Source organism: Uloborus diversus, chromosome 4, assembly GCF_026930045.1.
Source record: "Uloborus diversus isolate 005 chromosome 4, Udiv.v.3.1, whole genome shotgun sequence".
Taxonomy (NCBI): domain Eukaryota; kingdom Metazoa; phylum Arthropoda; class Arachnida; order Araneae; family Uloboridae; genus Uloborus; species Uloborus diversus.
In genome coordinates, this window is record NC_072734.1 from 99,111,028 (window position 1) to 99,135,549 (window position 24,522).

General features: G+C 33.9%; 1 protein-coding gene across 2 annotated transcripts in view; it reads right to left on the bottom strand.

Annotated features, from left to right (window-relative positions):
• Positions 1-727: 727 nt before the first annotated feature.
• The window catches only part of LOC129219779 (glycogenin-1-like), a 46,636-nt gene continuing 22,841 nt past the window's right edge, over positions 728-24,522 (bottom strand). Inside the window, exons 1-7 of one of the 2 annotated variants that reach the window (XM_054854078.1) lie at positions 17,882-17,930; positions 15,353-15,494; positions 13,250-13,424; positions 8,732-8,894; positions 4,887-5,013; positions 3,450-3,624; positions 728-2,320 (exon numbers count right to left, since the gene is read on the bottom strand). In XM_054854078.1, coding sequence (XP_054710053.1) covers positions 2,132-2,320; positions 3,450-3,624; positions 4,887-5,013; positions 8,732-8,894; positions 13,250-13,424; positions 15,353-15,494; positions 17,882-17,885 — 975 coding nt within the window. In that variant the 5' untranslated portion in view covers positions 17,886-17,930 and the 3' untranslated portion in view covers positions 728-2,131. Of the gene's footprint in view, positions 2,321-3,449; positions 3,625-4,886; positions 5,014-8,731; positions 8,895-13,249; positions 13,425-15,352; positions 15,495-17,881; positions 17,931-24,522 lie in introns of those variants that run through there. The other variant, XM_054854079.1, reaches the window with a different exon arrangement.

A 24,522-nucleotide genomic window follows, 5' to 3' on the forward strand; every position in this document is an offset into this window, starting at 1 on the left:
ATATCACTCGTTATTTGCTCTACTTTTTTTTCTCGGGAAAAAATCGACGATATCTTACAAATTCATTTTTAAAGCTTTCACTGCGCCATAATTTAAGGAAGTTTAAGTATGCCGCTTCTCTAACAAGAATGATGAAAAACTCGCTTTTTTTTCTATTTAAAACGGAATTCTATGTAAATGTCCACTGCAAGATGCTTATGTTCATCTTGATCTTCAGGGAATTCTCTTAGAAATTGGTATCAGGCTAATGAGTAGGGTAGGTTTTTGCACTTTAAATTTTGTAAGGGAAGGGAAAAGCTTCCAGTGTCTCCCCCCCCCTTTTATCTATTTATTTGGGGGAGGGGGGAGTCTATTACTGATTTCGAGTTTAAGAGCTCCTTTATAGAAACTAAAACCAAAAATTTTTTTTGTTTTGTTTTCGAAAGAATATGTTCAACCGCGATTGTAAAACTGCAATAGTGGTAGGGAAAAACATCTGAAACATTTATTTTGAAAGGAGATAATTCGATCGAATATGATCGAGTGTGTTCTTACCAATAGCGCAGCTTTGTCCCATCCGAAAGGAAATTTCTCGTTACGCTACTGATAGATAGAATTCTATCGAATCAAACAAAATCGAGTTTAATGAACCCCATACTTGAATTTGTATGACGACATGTGTTTTTGAAAAATAATTTTATACTTCAACAGAATCCGATGGATTATGTAAGGAAACAACGACCCTGTGTTTAAGGTATAAAAGCAGCTTTTATTTTAACAGCACTGACCAGTTTCACAAAGTTATAAATAAATTTAAAAACTTCATTTTGTGATCTATAATTGAGTTTACAAGTAAAACAGGTTCTCTACTTCGCATAGATTTTAGTGAATTTATAAAAAAAAAAAAAAACTGAAGAACAAAGAAACTTGCAAAGCAATGAAAATACTTTACAAACATCACACAAAACAGGAAATAGTTTTGTAATAAACATGTTTTGAAAACAAACAATTAAATATATTTGGCACTGAAACAAATACTGAGCAATGTTTATTAATAGATAATACACTCCGTTGCTTTGAAAACGAATATATTATACAAGAATCAATAAAGTCAAAAAACGAAATAATAGATTCAGGGGCATATTCATCTTTAACACAATACAAGGTTACTTTAACACAATAGTTGGTGTGTTAGAGATGAATATGCCCCTTAAACCATTCCTACCAGGAAGCTTAAAGAACTTTGGTGTCTCTCGGCAGCTTTTTTTTAAAACGAAAAGTCTTCAGAAATAAAATTGTTGAACGAATAATTCACTAACGAAGTATCTTAGATTAAAATCCATAATGATGTGAAGTGAAGTCAAATCGATGTCTTCCGTAAATCGATATAAATATGAGAACAAGGTATGATTCCAGAACTTAATGACATAGTTTACTCGAATGCACTGCTTATTATAATGGGGTTATTGGTTTATTAAAAAATATTAAGTTTAAAATGTCTTGTAAGTAAATGTTTTTAAATGAACTTTATTTTTTAAAAAGCAGCAACAGACATCGAGAGTTACAAATGTTAAGGCAAGATAAAACCATTTTATTTAAAATATTTTCTTTGCTCAACCAATCTGCAACCTTTCCAAAATCTAATCAGTACATACATTTAATGTAGATATAAATATTTTTCAGAATCCATCCTAAATTTAGTTTAATAAACATTTTAACATACTATAATGGAAGCGTTATAAAACCAAACTGGAGTTACTCTATCATGTTATACAAGACAGTTATTAAAGGTGGGAAAATTAAGTTTTAACATTGGAAGATTTGCAATTCTTAACATCCACATACTTAAAATGTTCACCGCCGAGTTTCATTACTTTTCAGTTGATAGCAAATATGTACTAAAATAAATGGACTTGTTTTATTTTTTTATTTTGCACAACAAACTGTAAATTATTCGTTTCGATTCTACCTAAATTCTCGCTCCAGGTTTGTACTCGATAGTTGCAACAGAACCTCAATGCGCACCAGAAATCGTTAATATTTTGTTTTTGTCGATATGTATTGTCAACTCTTTTCTGAAAACGTCTGAAGAATGGATAAAAAATTCTTAGTTTTTCATTATCGTTTCTCTATTGCTTCAAGACTACGCGATTTATTTTTTAGACCCCTCTATGGATTCTTGCAATTTCTTTTCGATATTTGAGAAGGCATCTGCACCCATGTAATCCACTTGACCTCGTTCCCATGCATATCGACGGGCTTCTGAGCTCTGGATGAACGCTGATGAACCTGGAGCGATTGGTCCTATTTGAAGCTTGGAAAGTTCTCCTGCAATGCCACTCTGCAAAACAAAGAATTTCAAATTTAACAGATGTTTTCAACGCTTTTTATTGCATCATATTCTTATATTCTTAAACTAAGCGGTATACTGTCTGTCCTTCACGAGAAAAGCTCCCGCCGTAAAGTCTAAGCCCGTCTACTGCCATAGAAACGGACTTCGTTCATTTTCTGCAAGGGTTAGCAGGAGGGGTTTTTTTGGCGCCATTTCGCTACTCGTCTTCACCTTCGTGCAATCAAGCGGATTTTTTCAACATCAAGTTTCCCCTTAGAAAAATAAGACACGCCTCGTTGCTATAGCAACAGACAGGTACAGACATTTCGGCGGGGGCTTTTCTCTTGACGGCAGGACAGCATATAGCTCTGACCTGATACCGCAGACTGAGTGCGAGGTGCGTCGCAGATTCTCGAGAAAGTCTGCACACTATTTCATAGTTGTAAGAAGAAAAAAAGAAAAAATTTTAACATTTCAGTTAATAAAGATTTGGATCGTAATTTCCGGGATATAATCCACAATTGGCATGTACTTACATTAGCGTCTTATTCCTAAGCATTTCACAGTGCCGATTTAGATTTTTTACAATTAATCAAAAGGCAGTTTATCTTGCAGATTATCTTTTGATTTGCGTCGCAGACTTCTGCAAAAAATTTCTGCTTCTAGATGCGCATGTATGCGTTTGGTATACATGCTCATGTATGCCTGGTAACAACCAGGAAATTTTCGCGCATATGTGCGCCTATGACAGAAATGGATTGCATTTGTTTCATAGCTTCTCAAGTGCAATCCATGGTACAATCTACAGTCATCAGGGGATGGAACAAGGAAAGAACATTCTTTTGATGAATTGAAGGGCTCGGGGCAAGAACGTGATAAGCCACACTTTTGAAATAATGAGTTTTTTGTTGTAAATGCTGCCTTGATAATTGAAATAAACATGACAATGGATTATGTCACTGTCAGAATAGCATATCTGGTTTTATTATTGCAGAATCTAGGATGTGGAATACAAAATGTTTGTAGAATTTTTCAAAAGTTAGAAATTGGCCTACCGGAAAAAAACTCATCTGGCATATCTTATTCTTGCCCCGAGCCCTTCAATTAAATGTATCAAATGCTTTGAAGTTATACTTACGCATTCTTCTGTGAGATTGGGTTGGACTTGTCTCATAAATAGGTCCCACCAAAGCTGTAAATGTTCAAATGAATGAGGACTGTCGGGCTGAACTCGACCCGTTTCACTATTGTACATTTGCATCCATGGTTTGATATGACCCAAGAAATGAACAATTTTGACATCTTTACCGAACCTAAAATGTAAACATCCATATTATTTTCAGTAGAAAATTGTAATTAATAAACCTATTTAAAATTTAATTTAGCGCAACCCACAGTCTCGGTCACAGAAAAAGTTTTCTCCGCGTCTAATTGAATGAAGTTGCTGTAAAAGAAAAAGGTGTAATGAAGACAATGTTCAAGAAGAGGGGGGCTTGTTGGTAATTGTTTGGCTTTTTTTTTTTTTTTTGCCACAGGACCTATTTTGGTGCAATTATAGGTTTAAAAAAATGTTCGGCTAAAAGAAAAGAATGATGGCAGTTTTCCATGGTAACGTTTGAAAGTAATCAAAATATAAACGAGGCAAAGTACACTTTCAGGAAAATAGCACTGAACAGAGCTAAAATACGGCACTCAAAGACGAATTCCTTTTAATACCAGAAGTTTCATTTTTTACTGCGCATAAATTGATTTGATCTAAACTTGATATGTAAGTAGGATTCAATTATTTTTAAAACTTATTTTTTAAAACTTGCAAAATTTCGTACAGCAATCAGATAAATGAATTTTAAAGTTCTCGGAATAACCGCGACACACAGCTCTGTAAAAGAATATCCTTCCTCAGACCATAACTCCTCGCGGGGAGGATTTACATGTTTCTGCATCCCAGTGTGAAGCCCATCTACTGTGGGAACCCCTGGTTCAGCAACTTATTTTAACTGGTCTTGAAAAATTCCAATATTTTTCTGTTACGTTATTCATAAAGATGAGTTCTCGAGGTGGATAAATATTACCAATATTAAAAGTGAAAGCTTTCCTAATTCTGTAAAATATCAGAAAAAAAGATTGTTCAATCCATTGAACTTTTACTACGTGTCGAGTTTTGCTAAAACATACGTCAACAAACAGTTTCTTAACACTACATTCTATAAAAGAGCATTTGAAAGACTACTTACGTTTGCTGATTATAATTAAGTTAATATACAATACATGAACCACGACCGTTTGATTAAAATCTGCGGGCAATTTAGCATTGACGTAGTACCAGTTACTGAAGCAATTTTTATAATATATTATACGAAAAAAAAATTGTAACATTTTTAAATATTACAATAATCATCAGTCATTATAATGGACTATTCCATTAAATACTTACTTGGGGTTAAATATCTTGAGTACCTGTACACCTTCGCTTCAGAGCAACAGTAAGATAACTAATCCCGGAAATAACACTAAGATATCTTACTGTTGTTCGGAGGCGATGATATGTTTTCAGTTAAATTGAGAAGTTACTTACTGTTTGTATGCTGGTTGATAGGAATATGTGGCATTGGCATTCATGTTGTAAATGAAGGACAAATGCCTAGATATGTCAGCTGTCCTCCAGTCTTTGAAAAACATGTTCAAGACTCCCTGGTCACCACCTACGAAAAGAAAAGTTTCTGCTCTTAATTGACTGGCAGTTGATCAATGAACTCATTTAATTAAATTGATATGAGTATATCAAGAAGAACCTGGAAAACTTTCACGTGCGAGTTCATACATTCGTTCCGAAAAACAACTAAAGCACGTAACAGAATGGCCTATAGTAAGCAAGGACGCTCCGATGGGAGGTCACTGTCACCACCCAAAAATGTCCTTATTCGGTAAAATTTGGTTCGACGATTCGGGAAGTTTGGAAACATAATTGTAGTTTTTAAATACCCGAATGTCCCGTTTCATTTAATGTATGGATACCCTTATTTTACCATTCGGTAAAATTTGGAGTTCCATTCGGCAAATAACGAATTCCACCTCCCAAAAATTTGAGCTTGGGACGCCCCTGTTGGAATGTAGCGTTTATGAGATCAAAATGACGATTATATAAATTGACCGTCATTTTATTTCCAAATATATTGTTTGACTGATATTAAAAAAGTTTTCAAAAAATAAGAATACTGATTCAGTAACAAAATTCAAATGAGATACTATCATTAACTTTTGCTATAAAATTATAAAGCTTTAGCAAACGCTGGATGAAAAGTATACATAGAACGAAACACATTGAAATTAAATATTTGCTAAAAAGAATAAAAAGCACCATGAAAGGAAAATAAATGTTGTGATCATCACATTATGAAGAAAAACTATTTGTGGCAACTGAAACTCTTGGATTTTACGTGTAACAAATCATAGAGCTTGCTTCGATCGTCTACTAACCATATTCAATGTCATGAAAGCAATGTGAATTTTATTTAAATTTTGCTAAAGAAAGGAGGCTATAACTTCAGTTTATTTTCATTGGAAGTTCTACAAAAAAATTACACTACACACCGAAAAATTTGTTCTTTCGATTAGTACTAATACACAGCCGAAATGGCGAAAGGATGCTAATAACTATTTGTCGTGTTTTTATGCGATCGAAAGTGACATTTAAATGTAAATCATCTTCCTCAGTGATGATTTAATTAATTGTAATCGCTCAACTATGATAAAAATCAGTCCCATTTGGAGCGATTGCCACCAAAATTGGATTAGTGCCTATTTCCGTATATGATGCAGCTTCATTTGTACACCAAATTTTGTCTGAATCCACCTCGCATTACTTCTTTACTATGCATTTGACTTCGCATTATTTCAAAACTATATGATAATAAATTGGGTCATTAACTCTGTCATCATTCTGCATTTCATATGAGACTCCTTTATATAGCGATATTTTGGTTTCAATACGCCCGCAGAACTACTTTTGTTCGGTGACAAGATGCCTAAAATTGAAAAAAATTGATAGTAACCTGCGATCAGTAAACAAAAAAAAAAAAAAAAAATCTGATGTGTGCATCACATGACTTCCTTTTACTCCAATTTAATGTCATTTTCCCATTATTGGCAATTTTAATGTGATTCAATAGTTTACTCTCTAAATATCACCACCAGTGGCTAAATTTAAACCAGATTTAAAAAAAAAAAAATCGTCAAGTTGGCGACAAACTTGGCGACCAAAAGACTGGCGATTTATCGTCAAGTGTCCACCAAATTATAACACCACTTGAGTATCCATCGAAATTAACAACTCTCAAAAAGGGGCAAAAGACCCTTTTAGAAACATCCGAATGCAACCAAAAGAGGTGCACAACTAGACCCTCACTAGAAGTCTACGTACCAAATTTAAACTTTCCAGGACATACCGTTCTTGAGTTACGCAACATACATTCGTAAGTCACGAGAAAAGTCGTTGTAATTAACCGGGAAATGTCAAAATGGATATTTCGGGTAATTATACGTTCTTTGGCACTTATCCGCGTGTGGTAGAGTTGAAAAAAAAAAAAAAAAAAACTCAACATTAATTTGGGGGTGAGCAAAATGGAAATTAAAGCCGAATTTTGAGTGAAATTTTTTTTGTGAAAACAATACTTCCTTTTTTGTAAAATTAAGTAAAAATAAGTAGCAACTTTTATGCTGCTGGTGGCCACTTCGAACCATGTTCCAAACATAATCCCATTCCACTTAATTGTGCTTATAAACATGAAATATTTATTACATTATATACATACATATACCTTAAAAATACATTTTTACTAAATTATATATTGAGAGAAAAAGGTCTTTTGAAGGAAAGGGGAAAAAAACCCTTTAAATTGCAAACATCTCTCTAAAAAACGCAATGATAACGTTGTAAAATATTTGGGGAAAACATATTTTTTTGAATTTTGATCTTGCTTAAAATTTTTAGATCTGATTTATAATGATGTATTTTAAGTTCATACCAAAATGTTCATCTCAATATGCATTTTTCTGATTTTTCAAAAAAGAATTTATTTTTTGCTTATTGAGACATTTTGACTTTGCACAAAATTTTCAGTAAAAGTGGGATCCAGGGTTGGCAAGTTTTTGCCGGAGGCGGAAAAAACCATGGAAAAAACCACGGTTTTTACCGTCCGGCAAAAATAGGTTTTTGCCAGTTTTTGCCAAAGTGGCAAAAATAGATTTTGTGTTAACAACTTACGGACAGTTTTTTTTTTCCTTTTATATAAAAGTAAAAGCATGAAAAGATTTTGATAAAAGGCTTTGCCATTTTCTGTAGAGTGAGCTAGTATCACTAAAAAGTAGAGTGATTATAGAATGCACATATTGATCAGCTTTTTTTTTCTTCTTTTTAAATTCTTCTCTTGGCTATCCATTTTCCCAGTAAGTGAGAAAAAATGCATTATTTCTTTAGTGAGGAAAAGTTAATATTTTTCTATATTCAAGTAAATATTCTGTTATTAATTAAATAGCTTAAAAATCTTAGTGGGATCAAAAAATAAAAAGTGATTAATTAAATATATATATATATCTATAATTATAATTCAATCTTTTTATTAATTTACTAAGCTTAAGTAAACATTCTTTGTTTTAGCATTGAAGGAATTGGCTCATTCTGAAAAAAATGTTTTAGCAAACATTCAAAATCTTTTACAATCCCAATATTTGTTTTTTATATTTATTTTTCACTTTATAAATTAGAAGTAACATGGAGAGACAACTAAAATATTAAAGTGCATTATTTATATTATAGTGTCACTATTTCTTGATTAACACTATAATGCTACTTTATTTGCAATTAGGTTTTTGCCGTTTTTTTCATTTCTGCCGGTTTTTTTCATTTTTGCCGTGGTTTTTTCCACTGTCCCGAAAAAAACCCCATCCTGGTGGGATCAATAGAGATTTTTTGATAATTAAGTTATGTATCAAAATTATGTATTAAGGGTTTGCATCAATTTTCAGTTCTATGCAAATGCTTCCAATTCTTCAAAAAGATTTTTTTCAATTTCAACTATTGACCTTGCACAAAATTTAACTCCACTTTTTGCACCTCATTTATAATGCTGTCTTTTAGGTTTGTACCAATTTTCAACTCTGTGCGAATTTTTCTGAACTCTAGTGTCTATTTTGGCCGGACTATAATATGTTCCTAAAAAGATGTAGAATAATTTCAGTTACAAAAGTTTTAACATATAAATCACTAAAATCTTTATTTTTCTGCTATAGAGAAAACTTTGAAAGCCCCCCCCCCCTTTTGCTTTACCTCTCTTTCGGATCATTTCTAATGGAATGAGAGTTAGTAGTAAACAGTTTTAATAATAACTCGTTAATGTAAAATAACTCTTATTATTGGCATACCATCAAAGCTTCCGTTTTGGATGGCAAATTTGATTATTGCAGAATAAGTTTCTTCGTTGGGCTGGAATACAAATACACCAGAGTTGAAACAATCTGGCCACCCAACATCTGGAACGGCAGAAAGTTCTTCTCTATCGAATAGCTCATCGCAGTTTTGTACGACCTGAAAAGTAGAAAAGCGTTATTTAACACCTTGCACTGAAAAGTACTTCTAAATTAAATGAAATTTAAAGAAAATAAAAGTTTGTCCCTGAGATCCTTGCCTCCTTCGATTAACAATCAAAGCTATTTTGCGTGTTGAAAAGTCGGCTAATATTATTGAATCTTATAATATTACTGTAGGTTCTACGCCTATTTTCAAATGAATCACAATGAGGTTGTTTCCTTCAGTCAAAACGTCTACTTTAAGTCACTGATATTGATAGAATAAGCACAAAAATAACATGAAGCCAGAAAGAAACTTATTTTCTCAGCAGTTATTATATATATATATATATATATATATATATATATATATATATATATATTTCACACAAACATTCAAAATAGAAATGAAAAAAGCAAATGAAAAAAGCGAGAACATCAAAATGGAAAATGAAAAAGGTGAACCCAGGACCAACACTTTCTCAAGGGGGGGGGGGGGGATTGGTCCTAAAGTTCACAAGGCCCTTTCTGTCTAGCAAGAGGGAAGGTCCCAATAGCTTGCTACCCTCCCCGAGAGCCTTAGAAGAGAAAGGAATCAGAGAACATACCTAAAGATAAAAGAGCTGAAGAAAGTTCCGGAGTGCATCCAAACGGAATGAGCACATTGAAATTAAAATTGACCTGCACGTGCCAGGCAAAGATGCAGTTAGGACACGGCAGCAGCGTTTCTCTTTCGGATAATTCTGTGCATATTGATCTTTTTGATAAACGAATGTCCTTTCAATTCCATGTTAATCGTTTGATTTCATGGGATTCAAATATTTCTATTAAAGTTTTTCGTAATACCTTGATTAATGAAATTAACAGAATTAAAACTATCTGCAACAGAAATGATTTTGTTTCTAAAAATCTTAATTTAATGAAAAGCACTTTAGACTATAATAAAATCCCTCAATCTTTTTATTTAAGCTACATTAGAAAAGTAGGGAATTGCCTAGCAGAGTGAAGTATAGCGCAATTGTATTATTGCAGTAAGGCCACCTGAGCTATGAAGAAGGTCTGCCAGGAGCTATCCTGAATATTCTGATGTAATTTCCGATCCAATTTTTGTTGTTTTTTTTTTTCTCTCCTCGGCTTTACTATACTCCAGGTTTTTTCAACTCCACGGTTTTCAATTCCATGTCCCGCTGCTGCCGTGTCCTAACTGCATCTTTGCCTGGCACGTGCAGGTCAATTTTAATTTCAATGTGCTCATTCCGTTTGGATGCACTCCGGAACTTTCTTCTGCTCTTTTATCTTTAGGTATGTTCTCTGATTCCTTTCTCTTCTAAGGCTCTCGGGGAGGGGTAGCAAGCTATTGGGACCTTCTCTCTTGCTAGACAGAAAGAGCCTTGTGAACTTTAGGACCAATCCCCCCCCCCCCCCTTGAGAAAGTGTTGGTCCTGGGTTCACCTTTTTCATTTTCCATTTTGATTTTCTCGCTTTTTTCATTTGCTTTTTTCATTTCTATTTTGACTGTTTGTGTGAATATGTTTATACTGTTTTTGTTCCTAGCAGCTTTGCGCTGGCATTACGGTACACTTTTGTATTTATTCTTTCAGTTCTTTTTAATGTCGTTGATTTTTTCAATTTCTTTGAATTTCTATTTTAAATTTGTCTTAAATTGTATCTCTTGTTTTATATATATATATATATATATATATATAGTCCGATTTTGGAAATAAGGCGTGGTCATTATGACATCGCAAGTGATGTACTTTGGCGCGTTACTCCATTGCCATGCTAAATGTTAACTCTTTGATGTCAACCACGTTGCCGGGATATGATAATTTGCGCTGTGCGCTAATGGCATCAGTGAATGGCATTTCATCACTTGTGATGTCATGTGCAAAAGCGTAAAAAAATGAATTTCAATCTGCGAACCGATTAAAATACCCGAAATATTAATTTTTTTCAAAATGTTTAAAAAATGGTTTAAGCATGCTCTTTCAGGAAGAAAAAAAACCCTTAAAGTTTCGGAAGCAACCCCATTGCAAGAAAGTTCGTGCGTTTGTCAGATTAAGTTTAATATTGCCAATTTTTGTGCAGTATTGTTGACATCTGAATAGGACAAGTCCAACAATAATTTCAGAAAATATTCTAGAACAGCGATACTCAACCAGCAAACCACAGACCGATGATAGAAAAAGAGAAAACAAAAACATGGGTCCAAAATTTTTAAGTGTTTAATCGATGTGCAAAATTTTATTCTAATCGGTGAGTGACACTTCGGTAGGTTTACTAGTTAGGTCGGATGATTCTCAAATACAGATCTATTTCATGAAATATCACAGAGTTTCCCAAACTGTGGTCCGCGGACCACCGGGCGTCCACGAGTCCATGGCAGGGAGTCCGCAGTGCTATCCAGCTAAAACGTAAAACATAACTGAGATTGAAGGACGAGTAACGATATTTTAATTCAAAAAGAAAGTTTCAAAATAAATTCATGAGGAATAAAAAAGTTCTTGCTTAAGTACATGCGGGACGCAGCAGCCTCCCCCCCCCCCCCCTCGGAACTCTCGGGGGTAAACATACTACAAATTAATTTTGTGTACATGGCGTAGTTCAAAAAGTTACAAAACTATATTAGGTAAAACGCCAACATTAGGGCACATTTTTACAGCTGAGATATCATACTTCAGATAAACATTTTTATTCCTAATTGAATTTTAAATAAAATTTTACTTCCATGATAACGCAAAATAATGTAAGAAATGAAAATCCTACAAATGCTTTGAAAAATATATAGAACAATGAATAAATAAATTTAAAGGAATAAAAGCGTGAAAATGTGTTATATAAAATAGATTTAAGTGTATCAAATCATTTTTCCTTTTTGCTCGCGCCGGAGGGGAGGGGGGGGGACGGGTTCCGTGGAGTTCGTAATTTTTACGGAGGGGGTCCGCGGAGATCTGAAGTTTCGGAACCTCTGAAATATACAGTCATGTTTCCGAAAATTGCAACAACATGGAAGACTCATTAGAAAGGAGTAAAATTTATTGCTCATATTACTCCTAGTGCTACAAATAAATTATCAAAGTTATAGATAAAGGAAATAAAAATAACAGCTGAAAATTAATGTCGAGTGTAGCTACCCGGCTCAGCTATGAGAGCCTGTACACGTTTTGGCATCGAATCATAGAGGTGCTGAATGTCACGCTTCGGGGATAGCATCCCATATCGCTCACTCATTTCAACACATCATATCTTAAAAAAGGGGATTTTTTAGGAAAGCGATTTCAAAAATTAAAAGTAAGATATGTAGTAAAATTATTTTTTTGCCACTGATTGAACTTTTTTGCATAAGGTCTTTTTCCAAGAAAATCTGGCGTTTCTTGTTTCATGAAGAAGTGTAAAAACAGATCTTGCAGAGATATTCTACTCATACATGGCTGTTAAAAATGGCATAACTCAAAATCGCTTTTATTTTTTTTTTAGACATGACGTTTTTGAAAGGAGAGAGCGATTTTGATTCAATCTAATGCCAAAGTTAATCCGCACCCATTGCCGGACGAGACGCATGCGCGAAACTCCGATCAACGCAATCCCAGACATGCTCGATTGGCGACATATCCTATGAACGGGCAGGTTAAGGAAGTTGTGATCTGTCGTGCACTGAAGAACACTTGTACGTTAAATGAAACATGTGGACGTGTACTGTCCAGCTAAAACACTGCACCAGGAATGCTCTGAGGAAAAGGTAGTGCTTCCGGCGTCACAACGGCCCTGACGTAGCTCTCGTTATTGAGGTTACACGCAATTCGGAGTAGATGGGATCGCCCTTGATACATAATAGCGCCCCAGACCATGACGCTTTCCATTATTCTAGTATGAACGCGGATTACACTCTCTGGGAGGAGGCGTTCCCCTAGGTAACGCTTAACACGTCCATCGTTATAGTGCAGATTAAATCTGGACTCATCCGAGAAGATGACCTGTTGCCAGTCCGCACGCCACTGGGGTGTTAATCTGCACTGTGGGCCCATTGAAGCTGGAGGCTGCGATAGTTGAGGGTTGAAGGAACCCTGTATAGGGGAATCCTTGCATGCAAGGGCCCTGGCGCAGCAGACGTCGACGAACCATGGATGCAGCAATCTGTAGCAATACTCCAAAGTTGTACCAGTCAGCATATGAGAGGACGCTGTAAAATCCGCAAGCGTGACGCCTTGGTAATTCTAATTCATTTGCATACCTTATGCTATACACTTGATGTGAATTTCCATTAAATTCCTTCTTGGTGCTGCAATTTTCACAAGCAAGAGTGTATGAAGAAAATAGACTGCTTATGCTCAAAACAATTATAGAAAAACTTTTAATTTATAAAACTACACTTACTAGAATGTCGGCATCGAGAAAGACACATTTCTGGAACTGTGTGAGCCTCCAACAATGAAATTTTGTGAATGTGACTCCAAGCTCTGGCCTTGTGAGCAATGTCAGATTAGCTTCATCTTTGCTGTCTAAGACGTCTACAACTTTGATAAGATCGAAAACATTTCCTAAGAGACTCCTGTTAGGAAAAGAAGGAATGCGTATATTTTTTGGAAGTTAGCAGTTAAAAAACATAAAAACTATTTAAAAAAATATTTATTATTTAAACAAGTTTTTATGGGCGGAAAATGCCCTATTGAATGCCATATTCAATAAATGCATGAGAAAAATCAAGATAGGACTTAGGTAAAATTTAGTTTAACTTTTTTCAAATTCAAAAATTAATTTTATTCTGAAGCTGTCATTGCAATTAAATGCTGTCAAAAAGTTGAAAGTTCTACAAATAATTAGTTGCATTTTCCTTTCTTCTTTTTAAATGAACGAACCTTTCTATTTACAAACATCCTCTTTAAAACTCCTCTTGATCAGTGCAAAATTAGTGTTTTTTTATACACTGAAGAGAGTAGAAGCATTGAAATAGATTTTGTGCTTTATTTGCGTTGGTTTTTATGCGTGTTCACTGTTCATGTTCGAATTTTATCATTCGGTAAACTAGAAAATTCCTTCGGAAAATTGAGAATTTTCTCCTTCCCAAAATTTTAGCTCGGAGCGTCCCTGTTAATCTTAGTACATTAATATTTACACATGTTATCCCCCCTCTCCCGAAGCAAATCCTGCAAGTATGCTTATTGATATTTTAAAGAAAATGTACAATTAGTCCAGTGCATGCGGGGCAAGTGGATGGAGCAAAGTGAAATATTTTGTTTCATTTACTCACTCAATGATTTAATAAAAATCACTTACGTTTTTATTTATTAATCAATTCATTTTCATTACTTCATTTAGTTATTCAATTTTTTATTCATTCATTCACTTATTTTCTTATTTTTTCCTTCTTTTACTCGCTGATTTATTTTTCTTCTTATACTATTTTATTTATTCATTTAATTGTTCGTTTATTGTATCATTATCTTTTCATTTATTCATACAACCTTTTATTTACTGATTCTTGTGATAAAACATATGTTTTATACACGAATAGAAAATATTTTAGTAGAAAATATTTATTTTTTCACTTTGTCCCAAGAAAAAAATAAGTGAAAAATTTCCACCTTTTTTTTGCAGACTCAAATTTACTGCCAAAAATAAAAAAAAAAACACTGTTTCCAAGTAAGTTTTACTTTGAAATACAATGTTCTTTCTTTGTGTGCTGTAATTTTCAAAACAAAATTTCCGATTTGTTCACTTTGAAGAAAAAAAATCAGTCATCTTAACCATTTCACTTTGCCCCACATTTCCCTACCATTTCCCTCCCAGGAGTGACCTGTCCCGTCGGCCCATCGGCACGCGGGCCGGTGCGCCCGCCCTTCAGCCTGTGTGCCTTTGCTCCCTCGAACGAGTGTGTCTTCGGGATTTTTTTGCGCCCTTGAACATGTGAGCCTTCGTTATTTCTTTTTGCGCCCTCGAACCTAAGCGCCTTCGTCCTTTTTTGCGCCCTCGGTTTTTTTTTTTTTTTTTTGGCACCTTCGAACCTATGTGCCTTTGTCTTTTTTTTTTTTTTTTTTTTTTTGCCCCTTCGAACCCAACTTCAAGGTTGGTGCCTTCTTGCGGAACCCTGTCCTCCCCTTCCCATATAAAAGTGAGGAATGACGGGCCTGCCCGTCCGAGATGCTACACCAGGGCCCGACTAACTAAATGTGAGGCCCAAGGCCCACAATGCTTTGGAGGTCCCCCTCTCTATTCTATTACGTTAAGTCAATGCAAAATAATGTTTGACAATATTTTAGAGGAATGTTTTCAATTAATAAATCATTAATTTTCATTATTTTCACAAAAATGCATGATTTTTTAATGCTATGTATAAGTTTTTTAAAAAATCGGGGCCCCTGAGGAAGATGAGGCCCCAGGCCCAGGCGGCCTGTGCGGTAATCAGGCTCTGTGCTACACAAGCACCGTGAATACCAAATATCTTCTTTTCAGAGATGCGTTAAAATTATTTCTGCTTACCTGATTTTATTCGTAACCTGAGGTGTGACGATGATCGCTAATTTTCTCGTCGTCTGCACATTCCTCAAACTATGGGCTAGAACTAAAGCACCTAAAGCATATGTGTCGTTGGTTGCGCACGTGACGAATGCCTGTTGGTCCACTGAAAATATAAAATGTCATATTAGAATTTTTTTAAAGTAAAACAAAGCATCGACACATGTTAAAAAACATCTGTAATAGTCATGTTGAACACCTAGCAGTATCATACAAACTATATTATGTGAGAAACTAAATGCAACTTAATTAAATTCTGACACTGAAAATTTACTATTCAGAAAAAGTATTCGATCACAATACACCCGAAGTAGTAACTGAAATGAATTGGGGACTTCAATTGTACAATGTACAGTGTGTAACTTGTAATTAATAGTACATCTCTATACGTTGTGAAGTGCCATATATAATAGATACACAGCAAATTATTCTTTCAAAAAAAAAAAAAAATGCAAACAACTTCGGCATATATCAGTTTGAACATAATAAACAAATAAAAAAATATTAAAAAAAAAAACCTTTTTTAACTTGTTTTTGACGGATTAACAGTTTTGCATTTAAGGATTACTTGCTAGAAGGAATATTTCTTTTTCCACTTTTAATTGACGCATGTATTCGCAAATCAATTGTATTTGAAAAAATTTTTTTTAAATTTTTCAATTCTCTACCAAGAGAACCCAAGTGAAACAGTTTCATGAATGTAAACCATGAATTAAAGCCAGCTTTTAATCAAGAACAATAGCAAATATAAAACTGAAGTTTCTATTAGTAGATGGGGGGCATCATATATTATCAATAGCGATCTTTACCAATAACGTTATACGGAACTAAAAAGTCAAGCACAATCTTTTTTTTTCCCTCGAATTCAGTATGTTTGATTTTCGATGACAGTGGAGCAGTATAATTTGAACTTCAATGGACAGTGGTTAAAACCAGTGGTGCCCAACCTACGACCCGTCAGCCATTTGTGCACAGCAGTGGCGTAGCTAGACCCGACTTTCGGGGGGGGGGTTGTCCCCAAACCCCCCCCCCCCTTAGCTACGCCCCTGGTGCACAGATTATCTTCATTCGGGACATTAAGAATGATTGTGATAAATTTTGAGCCAAATAGTCAGAAATTGATTTCTAAAAAACTAATGGAAACTTCGGATAAACAAAATAATCACAAATGAAAATAACAAATTTTGGTTTGTAATGTCATTTCCTTTCCCACGTTTTCCCATATTAATTGAATTTATTTGAATAATATTTTAATTTTATATTTGGTCTGACCCGTGAGATAAAGTGCGGTCCTCGAGTAAAAAGGTTGGGCACCTCGGTTTAAACAATTCCATTTATTAAAAAAAGGGGAAAAGAGAGCTGGTTAGCTTCCGCTAATAAGGCACTACTAAAGCTATTGATCTCGCTTCAATTTCAGAATCCTCCTCCATCTCCTTCAAGCAGAAATAAACTCTCTCAAGGTCAAAATGTCTTGGTATCAGAGCCATGCTATACTTAAACGGAGCATAAACAATAAACGAAAGTGACGGTTACATGAACTCAATCACTCGAAACTGATAAGCAATCTTTGATGGCTTCTGTAAATTAAAGTATCTGGTGCGGACCCCGCACTACTTCCGTTTACGTCTATTCAACATTCTAGAAGCACTTATTTTGGCGAGACATAATTTTCGTGAAAATGAAGGTATAGGTGAATTCGCGAGCTAAAAACTTCGCAATTTTTATATAAACAAAACCGAAAGTTGGAAAATCCGCCGTGAAAAAACATTTCGCTACGGGTTAAATTTTCGCGATTACGACGAGCTAGGAAAATTTACAAAAATTGAAGCCTCGCGAAAACACTTGCTTTTGCAGCAATCGATATTTTTAATAACTCAAAAGAATGAATGCATGTTTTCGTGTAGGAGCGTTCGACGCAATACTTCTTGAATGAATAACTTGTTAAACATTTTTCTTTGCATTCATACAAACATTTCTGAACAAAATATTTCGTTTGATTTTGAAGCCTCATATATAAAATAGCCAATGATAGAGTAACGCTCCTGAGGTCATCAACAATGAAACTCGCTCCACGGCATGATAATTTGATATGTTTCGGTAATGTATAAAATGCAGCGAAAGGCTTTATTGTGACAAGGCTGAACTGGATCCGGTAATGTAACTGTTTTTGGTAAGAGTGGCATTTCGAGGGAATAAAGGAACGAAAAAACGGTCTACTGTGAACGCTATCTACTGGAGTTTATGGTTCATCCACTGGAGTTGAGGTTAAAATTTCAACTATCAAACTAGCATCAAGGAGACAATTGCTTCTTTCAAATGTAGAAGCTATTTTGACGGGCGATTTTCTAGTCATGAAAATAAAGTTCAACAGAATTTTAAAAAAATCAATCAAAAATTATCAAAATTATTAGTGTTTCTAGAAGCTAAGCCATGAGAGTTAAAAAATAAATGTAAAACATCATAAAATGCGAGAATGTATTTTTAAAACCTTACCCATATTTTTGACAAAGTTTTCTTGTTGCTTTTAATACCGTAAAATTTCTAAAAGGACCGATTTACGATAGGAAAGTATTTTTATTTAACTTATCAAAACCCTATCTTCAAAAAGATTAAATCATTGAACTGATTGCTTTTTCCGATTGGGTAGAATTGCAGGTTTTGTTGATAAAATCAAATCTTTAACCGAGGGGAGAACAAGAAAAGTAACACTACAAAAGATAAGATTAAAGTGATGATACCTAAGTGAATCAGTTTACTACGAATGAGGATCTAAAAATGAAAAGCATTGCAAGGAATTGAAAATAAAAGCAGCACTACAGAAGCGCGTTTAAGTCCCTTTATTTTTATTCCAAAAACTGGTCTACGGTTTAATTCACATTTTTTGCCAAATGGAGTCAAATTCAAAATGCTAAAAAACTATGAGTAAAAGTAAGGAGTAGAGCATGTGATTAAAAAAATAAAAATAATAATAAAGAAAAGCTGTTTGACAAGTTACTAGAATTAGCTGGCTATTGTTAGTGGAGACTGGGCGTGATTTCATTAATTAGTTGCTTAACACGTTGTCTGACACGGCAATTTTCAGAAATCTGGCCTAAAATGAGAATTGGATTTAATCATACTAATTCTAGTGCATAGTTATCCACAAACAATAAAATATTATTTTATTTCTTGAATTTGAACTAATTTTTATTACATTTTTTAATGAATTTTCTGTTTGTGCAAGCCAACATTGATTTTTTGTTCTTTTCCCAGAAGCCACCCATCGATATTAGCACTGATATATTCAGATTTTAATCGTAACTGCGCAAAAATGGCAAGCAAACAAGTACGAGATAACTCTTAATTATCTTGTACTTGTTTGGCGTCCTAGCAATCTTCGCGTTGGCGAAAGCAGTCTACGAGTTATCACGTAGTTGGCAATCAACGTGTTGAGCGGAGTTGAAGGGGGGCTTAATTGGGGCAAACCTAACCTGGCAGCATCGTGATGCTGTGATTAGGATTTGCGTAGCTTTCACAATGCTGCCAGGTTAGGTTTGCCCCAACTACAGACATTCATACATTTCCTATTAGCAGGGGTTGCGCCATCAATTTTTTTAAGGGGAGGGGGGTAAAAATTTTTAAAATTTATTTATTTTAATTTATTTACCGATTTATTTTTAAATCAAATTATTTTTTTTATTTTATTCTGTTTATATTTCATTTCATTTATTTAGTTGGTGTGTGTGTTATTGGTGTAGCACAGAACTTTTCTAATAAAATATTAATAATAATTAAAAATAAATAGTTAAATAAAAATATTTAAAAAAAATAAATTAATTTAAAGAATATTTAAAAAAAATAACTTAATATTTTTTTTAAAATAAAAACTATTTTTTTAAAATAAATTAATAAAAATATTTTTAAAAATAAATAAAATAAAAAAGAGAGCTAAAAATAACAAAAGGGTCGAGAAAAATTGTGTGTGGGGGGGGAATTAGCGCTATTGGGAACCTGGAGGGGGGGTGGGACCTTTTTTTCCATGAAACGAAAAATTTATATTTTTTGAAGAGTACATCAAAATGATTGTTTCCGAAAAACACAATAGCCTAAGGTGAGCCGACCATGCATCATTCTCCAGTGAAAATGATAGTGAAAGGGCGATAAGAGATCTTTCTCAACTATGTACATCAGACAGTCGTTTTTTCCTTCTTTCCACTCATAACACAACTCTGCCAAAATAGGTAGAGCATGCAGGGTTTTAAATAGATAAACTCTACCTCACTCCAAGTAGGTCAGGAAAGCAATGGGTCACTGTCTGGTACAGCGACAAGACTCGGGAAATTTGGCATTCACGTGAGGGAACATAATGATTAGGCGTGACAATAGCCTTGGAGAACTGCCAACCAGGTAACTGATGGAGGGCAATAAACACATTTAAAAGAAAACTGAGGTCTTCGAGTTTTTAACATTTTTTAATTGAGTTTATGACGGAATTACAAGTAATGCACTTAAGATAATTGCTAATTATCATATAGAAATTGTGACAAAAATCATCAATATTAGTCTATAAAGAGGTGAGTTCATAGAAGATCTAAAAAAAGCAATAATTACACCGATACACAAATCAGGTGCTAAAGATGACTGTAATAATTTCAGACCTATCTCAGTTCTACCAATATTCTCAAAATTATTGGAAAAATGTTATAGCTCTCAGTTGAAGAATTTCTAAGAAAAATATGATTTTTTCCATAACGCACGATACGGATTTAGGCAAAACAGAAATACTGAAAAAGCTGTATTAAAATTAGCAGGTGAATTTATGCGAACATTAACGAAAACTATGAAAGCAGTATTCTTGGATTTACGCAAAGCATTTGACAGGGTAAGCATAAAGATTTTGATAAAAAAGTTATACAATATTGGAATAAGAGGAATACCTTACAAATGGATATTATCCTATCTCACAGACAGAAAACACAAGCAACAAAACTAAATAACTGTATAAGCAAATAACTGTATAAGCAAATTACTCTATACGCAGATGATACAGCATTAACATATTCTGCAAGGAGCATTAATGATATAAAAAACCAAATAGAACTTGATTTAACTGCTGTAAATAAATGGTTAACTGACAATATGTTATCTCTTAATATAAATAAAACAAAATATATAAAGTTTGATTTAAAAAAGTAAGGAATTAATAAAATTGATTTAAGCATAAAATATCACGAACCAACATGTAACTGCACAAATAACTGTAACTGCCCTACCATAGAAAGAATCGAAAATATAAATTATTTAGGTATAACTTTTAGTGAAAATTTAAAATGGAAATGCCATACTGATAAACTTGTGAAGAAATTAAGAGGTAGAATACATTGGCTTTATCTATTGAGAAATATAGTTGGGAAAAAGTTTCTTAGATGTTTATTTTATGCTTGGATAAACTCAATAATTACGTGTGGTATTTGTGCATGGGGAGATGATTATGAAACAAATCTTACCAATTTAAATAGAACTTATGCAAAAATTTTGAAAATAATTTATGAATCTAAACAAGAACTTAATAAAAACGATACTATTTTACAAAAATCAGAGAAATATATGCACAGAGAATATTGTATTTTTTGCATAACAACAGTAACTGGTTTGAAATTAATGAAATACAATATAATACTCGAATTTCAGGTAAACAATATAAAGTTATAAAACCAAATAAAACGATTATTAAAAAGCAATTCTTTTACTTGGCACCGCGGCTGTTTAATGAACTAACGGAAGATGTTAGGAATGAGAAGAACTTCAAAAAATATAAACAAGGGGTCAATGAATATATAAAAAATAACGACATTCTATCAATAATTAACTTTTAGCTGATAAAATATACTGACTTGCCAACCGGGGGGGGGGGGATTTTGTATTGTATTTTTTATACTATTGAATGTTTCAATGCGAGTTATTGTGTTTTTTTTTCTGGAGTCAAACAGTCCAATAATTGTTCTGTGTAAAATTTTTACTACTTGTGTAAAATTAATTTGTAAATATTACTGTTAATACATATGTGTTTGTACTCCATACTAAACCAATTAAAAAACACTGCGGACAGTGCCTTTGGCGCTCTTTAGTGTTGAATTTACTACTAACTCATGTTGAACTATAGTCAAGATTTTCTTAATGTTTTATTATGACGTTTGTAATTTATGTCTTATAATTTGTAAGTTTTTTTTTTTTAACTTTATTTTATTTTGCTTACTGTTATGTATGTGTATTTTGTTTTGTTAATATCTTATCTTATAGTTTTAAGTTTTACATGTCTCATAAATAGTAAAACTTCTTGCCTTTAGTTTGTATTGTTGACAAAACTTGAATCATTTTGCGCGATTGTCATAAAGCATTATTGGATTAGAAAAAAATTGGCAATCAATATATATATGTTTCATTTAAGATGCATGATAATTTTTTAATCCTAATGTAGATTTACATTACACTTTTGTATAAATAACATTATCAGGAGCGGATACAAAGGGTGATGAACCGTCCCCCCTAAGCTGTACCCCCCCCCTAAACCGTTGGCAATATTATTCATTCATTGTGTTCAAATACTTTATGAATAACGGGGATGCCCTCTCCCCTAAGGTCAATGGCGCACTCCCCCCTAAATATCGCGAAGACCCCCCAAAGAATGAAAAATGCTCCTAAACCCCCTAAAAATTTCAATGGCGAAGTCTGCGCCATATCCCCCCCCCCTTCCTAGGTGGGCACCCCTGTGAATAAGAACGATTTCAGCTATCTTTTCAATTCACTAATTATGTTTACACTTACATATTTGAAATTGCCTTCTTTTCATTACTCATGAAATTCATTAGTAACAACTACGCCCTAAGATGACTTAATCCTGACCGATTTGAAGTTTTTAATCGACACCCTAACAGTTTCAGAAATGTTTCGTGCCAGTACCCTATATTATTCAGCATGACCTCCAACCATTGAGGAGGCTCCCAACCCTTCCTAAAACACTAGTCCGCATCCGCCCCTGAACATTATTCATGCGACAACGCTGGTTATGTAGCATGGTTTAGTAAACGCAAAACAGCTTTAAATATTGTACCAATATTTTACTAAGTGTATATATAAAATACTTTTGTAAAGTTTAACTATTTTCAAAACTGCTTACAAATTTTAGAAACATTGCTTCATTAGCAAATATTGCTTTATTAGCCAAAATTTGAATTGAACGTCGTTTAAAAGTTGCAGTTATTTATCTGAAATTTAAAGCATCCAAACACTGTTACTTTCTGCAACTTATGAATTGTTGACGGAAATGTTTGGAAGAATTTGATAAAATGAGAAATTGTCCAAAACGTTTTTGTATTTATTTTTAAATAACAGTCTGGTGTAAAGATTTTTAGACACAATCTGTCTACACAGGTGTATAAATAATAAATCCTCACGCATAGCAGCTGGATACTGGCAGCTGAACCAGTTAAAGAAGAGAATTTCCCACATTTCTTACGCGATGTCAGCCAGTTGTGTGAAAAAGATATCTAAGAAAGTATAAAGTAAAATCACTATTCTTCTGAAGTAGCATTGTTCTCGGGTGATAAATTAAAGACGCTTCAAAAAGACAGAATGCTCAGTGACTGCCCTGACATATTAAAGGAAATTCTTTAGACTAGAAAATTTGTTTGGTTTGTTCGAAATGAACTCTTGAAATAGGCAAGTTGCCAGTATGTCTAAAGGATTTATAGAAAACTTGTGATATTGAATTTCTTTCATTGAGAAATTACTCCTTTAATCATGATACGTAATCCCTAGGTAGATCTATTAAAGGGGGCGAAATTGATGAATTATATCTCTAACATCAAAGACTTCTTTTAAAGCACAATGAAATATCTGAAGACAGTATTCAAAACATTTGCTCAAATTTCTTCATTATCTTGCTAAATGTCATGCCTTCAGGATAAAATCATTTACATCTGAATCAATCTATTTATAAATTGCAACTTTGCAAATGAGTGGTTATAAATATTTAAATGTTTTTATTTTGCAGACATGCGCAGAAATCAACAAAATACATTTCTCAAGGCTGCGTAGTCGGAGTCGAAGTGTTGGAGTTAGACTGATTTTGAAGTAAAAGAGAAGTAAATCATCGAGTTATCATCGAATCACTCGATCATTCAAGATCATTTGAGAACTTGATTACCACGAGTTCTCGATTATAAGTTATCAAGTTCTCTACAATCCCGTCTCAAGTTCTCAACAATCACATCCCGAGATCTCGATTCAAAATGAACGAGAAATTAATCGCTCGAGACATCGATTCGAAAGATCTCGATTGAAAATCACTCGATTATGAGAAGTACTCGATTCCCAAGATCTCGATTATCAAAAGTTATCGATTATGCCCTCACTAAAGAGTCGAAGTAGGGAATCGAAATTTTAAAATTCCAAGAGCTGGAGTCTGAGTATATCATTTTCCCACGAAGTCCGCCACTCCGCCAGCGCTTGCGGAGTCAGAGTCCGACTGATTTTGGGGCAAAGGAGTCCGAGTCGAAGGCTCTCAAATTTCCGGAGTCAGAGTCGGAACCGGCTCGAACTCAGCAGTCGTGACATTTACAATGGCGTTATGAATAGTTTGTTATCGATTGGAGTTAAAATATCGTTAAAAAATGACGACAAAAAACGAATGAATAATGTTTAGAGATTGAAAAATGCATGTAAAAAGAATGAAAACTAAGCTTTTGAAACTAAATAAAATTTTAAAAACGGCAAAATTATTCATCCGAAAAATAAAATAAGGGAACGTCTGATTGAAATGATCAAAATTCTTCCTGGAGAAAAACAGTTCCAAAACCCTCCCCAATAAAAGCTATATAATATACCCGAATATTTCTGATGATCGGGGAATGCATCAGAGCGGTGAAGCGAGTACAGTGGATAATCCAATTCATGCGTAAACTAAAAAATTTTTTGGAAAAATGATACAAAATGTAAAACTGTTCAAAAGACGAATAAAACAAAATAACTAAATAAACCCCCCCGTAGAACTTTTGCACTCTACTTTTTTATATTAAAGCTACGGGTATGGTCACAAATAGCATTACTGAGTCAAACGACTCTAGCAATGCTTGATAGCTATAGTGCGTGGCGTA